This window comes from Bactrocera dorsalis, chromosome 1 (assembly GCF_023373825.1).
Source record: "Bactrocera dorsalis isolate Fly_Bdor chromosome 1, ASM2337382v1, whole genome shotgun sequence".
Taxonomy (NCBI): Eukaryota; Metazoa; Arthropoda; class Insecta; order Diptera; family Tephritidae; genus Bactrocera; species Bactrocera dorsalis.
In genome coordinates this window covers 26,501,551-26,509,415 of record NC_064303.1, presented here as the reverse complement: position 1 = coordinate 26,509,415, position 7,865 = coordinate 26,501,551, and the positions used below count along the sequence as shown (strand labels likewise).

Below are 7,865 nucleotides of genomic sequence, written 5' to 3'. Positions count from 1 at the left end.
TCATTTGATGATTTAAAAACTGTTGACGGTCAGTTGTGTGTGACGTATCGTCAAGCATGTCAGCGATTGCATTTGGTAGAAGATGATATGCATTGGGACACCGCACTTCATGACGCATCACTCACATCTCATCCAAAACTAATACGCGTATTATTCGCAATAATAATATCTACATGCCTTCCGTCAAATCCGCAAGAACTGTGGAATAAGTACAAAGGCTGCATGACCGAGGACTTATTAGTTTTGGCGCGTAATCGAGCATCGGACGCAGACTTGCTATATACATTACAAATGTATAATGTTGCTTTGATATTGGTTGAAGATCTGTGCCTTACAATTGCGAATAAGGCATTAGCGCAACTTGGCATAACTGTGCCCAATCGTTCAGTGATTGATATGCTTGACCATGAGCTTCAACGTGAACAACAATACGATTGCAATGAATGCGTGCTTTCATACAAGCTAACATTACCAAATTAAATATTCAGCAGAAAAATGCTTATGATAAGATTATACAAGCGGTTGACAATAACGCCGGTGGATTCTTCTTTCTGGATGCGCCCGGTGGTACAGGGAAAACGTTTCTGATCTCTTTGATTCTTGCTACTATACGGTCACAGCAGAAAATTGCGCTGGCAATTGCTTCGTCAGGCATCGCTGCTACTCTACTTGATGGCGGCCGAACAGCACATTCTGCGTTGAAATTACCGTTGAACATCCAAGTCGTTGAAACACCAACGTGCAACATATCGAGGAATTCAGCAATGGCAAAAGTTTTGCAAGGAGCTGGAATAGTTCTATGGGACGAGTGCCCAATGGCTAACAAAAAGTCATTAGAAGCATTCAATAGAACAATGCAAGATTTACGCCAAAAGCAACAACTTTTTGGCGGAGCATTAGTCTTATTATCCGGCGATTTTCGGCAAACTTTGCCAGTCATTCCTCGATCAACTCCTGCCGACGAAATAAACGCATGTTTAAAATCGTCAGTTTTGTGGAGACATGTTGAAAGGCTGACTCTTACCATCAATATGCGAGTCCAATTGCAAAATGATCGATCCGCAGCGGCGTTTTCGAAGCAGTTGTTGGACATTGGCGAAGGCAAAATACCAATCGATGATACCGGTTTGATCACATTGCTGAACAACTTTTGTACACTTTTACAATCGAAGGAATAATTGATTGAAAGTGTATTTCCGAATTTTGTTGAATACTATCAACGCAACGATTATTTAAGTGAACGCGCAATATTGGCACCAAAAAATGTACACGTCAACGAAATCAATTTTGCCATTCAAGAAAAACTGCCAGGAGAAGCTACAACATATATATCGATTGATAGCGTTTTGAATCAAGATGAAGTAGTCAATTATCCAACTGAGTTCTTGAATTCTTTGGATCCCCCCGGTCTGCCACCGCATCGTTTGGTCCTGAAAGTCGGTTCACCCATTATACTTCTACGAAATCTTAATCCACCGACTTTGTGTAATGCACAAGGCTTTCAGTCAAAAAATTGTGGCCAAATTTGATTGAAGCAACAATACTAAATGGCAAGGCAGCAGGTGATGTCGTACTCTTACCACGCATTCCCATGATTCCAACGGACATGCCGTTTGAATTTAAGCGCTTGCAGTTCCCAGTACGTCTTGCCTTTGCGATGACCATCAACAAATCGCAAGGGCAAACGTTTCAAGTGTGCGGCGTCAATTTGAAAGAACCGTGCTTCTCCCACGGCCAATTGTTCGTCGCATGCTCGAGAGTGGGAACACCAAGGTGCTTATTCATTTACGCGCCAGGTGGAAAACCAAAAATGTTGTATACCAATATGTTTTATAAATAAGTAACAGTTTTACAACAATAAATAAAACACAGAGTAAAAACCCTTAAGAGTTTTAATCGATTTAGGTGTAGCGAGGCACACAGGGTAACAGCTAGTCTATAGTATATATGAAAAGGATAAGGGTGGTGCTTTTTGGCATGGCACATTTAGCGAACGCCATGGTGGTAAGGTCAAAAAGTACAAAAAACGCTAATGGATATAGAAACGTCCGAACGAATGAAAAATCACAGGGATTGCTTGACCAATTTCAACCAAATTTTGGGGTGTGTGGTTATAATTTAGAAATCAATGAAGTAAACACAATAAAACTTTAATAAATTTGTAATAATATTGTAATTATAGATAAAATAATGAGTAAGAAGTTTTCGGTTACACCCGAATTTACATGTTTTTTGTTTCTCTTTCTCTTCTCCGATAATTGGGGCAGTGGATGAAGTATGAATGGAATAAAAGGTCTGCGTTGTTCATGAATACAATGTATTAAAATCTAGCTTGCGCAATGTGTGAATGTACATACCATATATAACCAATCAGAGTAGTAGTAGTTGGACTTCTACAAAAAATAGTACTACCCTAATATACTTATATAGTTACGGCTATATTCTTGCTGGTTTATTAGTATATTTTGGTTGTTTTTGTTTACCTCGACCAGTGTTTAAAACTTTCGCACATTTACGTGTGCATAATTAAAAAGAATTTAGCAACTTTGACACTGCGTATTTATAATCTTAATAAGGTTTTCATTGTGCATTTTAATGTTAGAGAGGAGAATCGGATAGATTCGGGCTTACATAAAAGCGACCTTTTCTCTGAAACCGCGGCGTACATTCATTCAAGTAGCTTTGTCTTTGTTGTTGTCTTTTAAATGGTTCTAGTAAAATTTTATGAAAGCAGGGTTTGTCTGGTAAGTAATAGAACTGAGTCGATTTAAAAAAAATGTTGAGCCAATTGTTACAATTCCTTAAAAATTTTCAAAATGGGGCCGCTTTCACACAAGTTCAAATTTCCTTGGCACACTTCCACTCGCTGCAATTTCTGGTCGTCAGCGAGTACTTTTGGGACCATCTTCGCGCACACGTTTCGCATGTTCATGTTCATGTGTTCCGTCACATTGCCATGAACCAAAGATTTTGATAAAAGTCGACGTCTGAGTTCGAAACTTTCCGTACACGAGTCACATTGTCGGTGTTTGTCGAAGTCACAGGTCTCCCAAAAAGGCCTGGTGTCACCAAAACACACCACTTCTATATAAAGCAACATCTGGGTAAGCCTGCTGGATCATTTTAAACCAGGGACCGTAACTCTTATGACTTTTATCAAAAAATCAAAAAATAAGAGTTATTTTTGATTTTTATATATTTAGATCAAAAATAAAAGTTATTTGATTTTAGTTTTTTTTTATCAATAATAAAAATCAATTCAAAATTTTTATTTATTTATTTATGCCGTATGTATTACAATATGCTCCATCATTCCAATTTTTATACATGAATATATGCGACTTATCCATTATCAAACGTCCAATAAACCCTTACGTAGATATATTCACGGTAGCAATGCTTTAATTAAAACAGTATTCAGAAGAAGCAAAATTAGGCGTAGTGATAAAGAAGAAACTGACAATTAAAATATAGAAAATTATGAAAATATCATGGAAAATGTATCAGCTATAAAATGTGAATAGAGCGAAATAAAAAAATTCTAAAATTCTTAGCTTAAGTAAAACTTAAAAAGTAATGGTTACTACTGCGAGAGGCTTATACGTTTTGGCTGCCATTCAAGCCACCATCCAAGTCAGGTGTTCAATTTTACCATCATAATCGATTCTAAATGTTCCTCAGATAAATTATATCTCAAATCTCCCAATATCAATCTGAGTGCCGAAAATTACCTTTCTATACTGACTTGAGTGGCAGGTACAGAATGAACAATTAAAGCTAATTTTCGAAGCCATGGATACGCAAATTTTTTGCTCTCCCAATATTCCAATAAATTAGCAGAAGTATCCAAACGTTTTTCTTTATAATTATCTATTTCAAAATATGTTTTTCGGAGGCTGTCATTTATTGACGTAGGAATGTCATCTTCATCCGAAGACGAATAATTCATCTCCATTGACTTTAAACCGTCAGCTAATAAAGATCGAGAGCTTGCAACGGAGCTTTCATCTATTAGAAATAAGTCTTCTGCAACAGGTGGTGTCCAGCAGGAAAATCGGTGAGTTTCAGTGTTTTTCTTAAATACAATACAAATAAGAAAACATTAAAAAAAATAACAAACAAAACATTAAAAATATATTATAAATTATTACAAATTATTTTAAATTTATTGTCTTAGCTCACCTAGCTTGAGCACCATTTTTTTAAAATGATTTTTGGCCGAATTTATTCTCTATTTGACAACACACGCTTAAATCTGGGGTCTAAAAATAGGGCTGCATACATAGTGTCACGTTCAAGCAACTTTGTTTGCCTTTTTTCGATGTGATCCAGAAGTTGTCTGGCCATCTTAGTATTGAAGTCTTTTAGAATAAAAATAAGCTCTAGCCAATTTTTATAAAAATCTCCGAACAATAATTTAGATTTTTGTAGTTTCAGCGTCAGAGTATTTACTGGTTGTAGAACCTGCATCATTTTTTCTAGTTCCGCCCACTCATGTCTTTGGAGTTGCTCGGATAATGGCAAATTTTCACAGCAAAATTCTTTTAAGTGTAGAAGTCGCTTCAACATGTTAAAAGTGGAGCTCCAACGTGTTGGTACGTCCAATATTGGTTTGTGGGTTTGGCTACTTTTTATACTATGTCTGGAATAGAATGAAAAATTTGACAAGGACACATTTTGTACATGCGAAGTTTAAGGAAATAACTTACCGATATGCAGGTGTTCTCAAATATTTTACACAATTCCGTGACTTATTCACTACATTTGTATTTAAGTTATCTAAAAAGTCTTTAACAGCTAACTGTAATGTGTGGGCAGCACATTTAATAGAAATAATATTTTCGAATCTTACATTACACACAATACTTTCGTAATTATCTTCTATTTCACTGTCACTTTCTTCGTCATCACTATGCAATGATAACAGCTCCACCGCTTTCACCATATTCCTGCCGTTATCAGTGGTTACTGCATAAACTTGCGCTTTATCTATATTGAAACTTTTCAAAACATTTTCAATTTTAGTGGTTAAATATTGCGCAGTATGTTTCTGTTTCAATTCAAGCATGGCTAGTGTGAATATTTCAAGTTTATTGGATGTGATTATTTGCACATTTACACCCAAAATAGCCCGATCGTGGCGAGTAGCTGTATCCATTTTTAAGCAAAGTATTTTATTTTTTGTTAAATTTCTTATATTATTTTTTAAGTTATCACACTGATCTTTCAAATGGTGTAAAATATTTCTTGAGTTTATTTTTGGAATATGTAGACCATCAAATATTGGGTTTGTTAATGTATTAAATGGCTCACTATCAAAATGTGACAAGGGCACTGATTGTTTAGTTAACAAAGTGATGCATGAATTAACAACTTCATTCACGGACATTTCAACGGTAAATTTAATTCTTTTATCGTTTTTGCTTACTTCACTGCTTTCTATTTTAGCCCTTTTGTCATCATATATATCACTATGGTCCTTTTGTAAATGTCTTTTCATATTAGTTAAACAGAGTGCACTCGTTTTTTTTTACAAAGTTTACATTCTCCATTAGAGCCTTCAATAATATAAAAATCACGTATGAATACATTTCGTTTTCTTCCCATTATGAATTTATATCAAACTTTTACTTTTTCAGTTTTATAAATAAGCAGTGCTCATCATAACTTTTCCCTCGCGATTGAATGCTATCATGTAATATGCAATATGCATTGAAATTAGCAAATTGAAAACAACAATAAGATTACGCTAATAATAAAAGGTGTACGCTTATAAAGGGTGATTTTTTAAGAGCTTGATAACTTTTTTAAAAAAAAAACGCATAAAATTTGCAAAATCTCATCGGTTCTTTATTTGAAACGTTAGATTGGTTCATGACATTTACTTTTTGAAGATAATTTCATTTAAATGTTGACCGCGGCTGCGTCTTAGGTGGTCCATTCGGAAAGTCCAATTTTGGGCAACTTTTTCGAGCATTTCGGCCGGAATAGCCCGAATTTCTTCGGAAATGTTGTCTTCCAAAGCTGGAATAGTTGCTGGCTTATTTCTGTAGACTTTAGACTTGACGTAGCCCCACAAAAAATAGTCTAAAGGCGTTAAATCGCATGATCTTGGTGGCCAACTTACGGGTCCATTTCTTGAGATGAATTGTTGTCCGAAGTTTTCCCTCAAAATGGCCATAGAATCGCGAGCTGTGTGGCATGTAGCGCCATCTTGTTGAAACCACATGTCAACCAAGTTCAGTTCTTCCATTTTTGGCAACAAAAAGTTTGTTAGCATCGAACGATAGCGATCGCCATTCACCGTAACGTTGCGTCCAACAGCATCTTTGAAAAAATACGGTCCAATGATTCCACCAGCGTACAAACCACACCAAACAGTGCATTTTTCGGGATGCATGGGCAGTTCTTGAACGGCTTCTGGTTGCTCTTCACCCCAAATGCGGCAATTTTGCTTATTTACGTAGCCATTCAACCAGAAATGAGCCTCATCGCTGAACAAAATTAAAGCGCGAAACACATTTCGAACCGAACACTGATTTTGGTAATAAAATTCAATGATTTGCAAGCGTTGCTCGTTAGTAAGTCTATTCATGATGAAATGTCAAAGCATACTGAGCATCTTTCTCTTTGACACCATGTCTGAAATCCCACGTGATCTGTCAAATACTAATGCATGAAAATCCTAACCTCAAAAAAATCACCCGTTAATAACAAGACCAAAAATGAAAGAACAAGTAATAGTGTTAAGTATTTCAAGTTCAGGGGCATAATATTTTGTTGTTATTATAACCGTACACTTACGTTTACATTAAAGCTTAACAGAGATTAAGAAACATATTATGTCACAAATTTTGAATTGATTTTTATTATTGATTTAAAAATATAAAAATCAAAAATAATTCTTATTTTTTGATCTAAAAAAATAAAAATCAAAAATAACTTCTATTTTTGATCTAAGAAAATAAAAATCAAAAATAACTTTTATTTTTGATCTAAAAAAATAAAAATCAAAATTTAAAAATCATACAATATTTCGCATATAGTTCACCTAAAAATCATGATGGTGTAATCAAAACTTTTCTACGATGTTCCTTTACGTATGATTTTTTTCATTAAAAATTGTAAAATAACTCTTATTTCCGGTCCCTGTTTTAAACGTCTCTGTCGCAAATTTATCGAGTTTAACACAGAATTTAATCGCGTACCTCTGCTCTAACGAAACGCGTCACGCGAAAATGTTTGTCTTGACTGACCAGCCGCTTGTTCGTTAACTAGGAACGACCTCTAAACAAATCCAGTAGGTGCGCGAACGCTCTGACAGTACAGTCACGGCGGTAGAAAATCAGTCCTATTACTTTCCGGGCAACAATTTTAGTGAAACAATTTTCTCATATTGGAAGGTGTTTGATTGAAACTTTTAATCTCGGAGCAATTTTTTGGTGTCTTACTTGTAATAACCTTACTAACAAAAAACACCTCAAGCCAATCGCTTAGCCTCCACATACCTAATATTAAGATTTCGAACTTCCAGGGGACTTTATACCACGTGAATTTGCCAATATGTAAGTTATCTCAATGAGAATAAAAGAGTGGGTTTTACTCATAACAGTGTCTCAAAGTGCCTAAAAAAGATTAGATCGGGGGAAAACTTTACCATTCAACTATATAACTACGAGTAATATCAAAACTTTCGAACACCCGGCTTTAGTCCATATAGAATGGCGATGGTTGGAGAAAACTCTTTATGAAACTCTGGGAGCCCTTAGTTAGTCTGCGGTATTTAACTATAGTAGTTTTAACAAAAATAGATAAAATCGAGTACATACTGCCAACTCTCATTTACCAGTTAGAATTATTTTAGT

General features: G+C 35.3%; 1 protein-coding gene across 1 annotated transcript; it reads right to left on the bottom strand.

Moving 5' to 3' along the window:
- Positions 1-4,390: 4,390 nt before the first annotated feature.
- LOC125775904 (uncharacterized) lies at positions 4,391-5,654 on the bottom strand. The gene has a single exon (XM_049446908.1). The coding sequence runs from the start codon at positions 5,498-5,500 to the stop codon at positions 4,706-4,708; it is 795 nt and encodes a 264-aa protein (XP_049302865.1). The 5' UTR covers positions 5,501-5,654; the 3' UTR covers positions 4,391-4,705.
- Between the last annotated feature and the right edge of the window lie 2,211 nt (positions 5,655-7,865).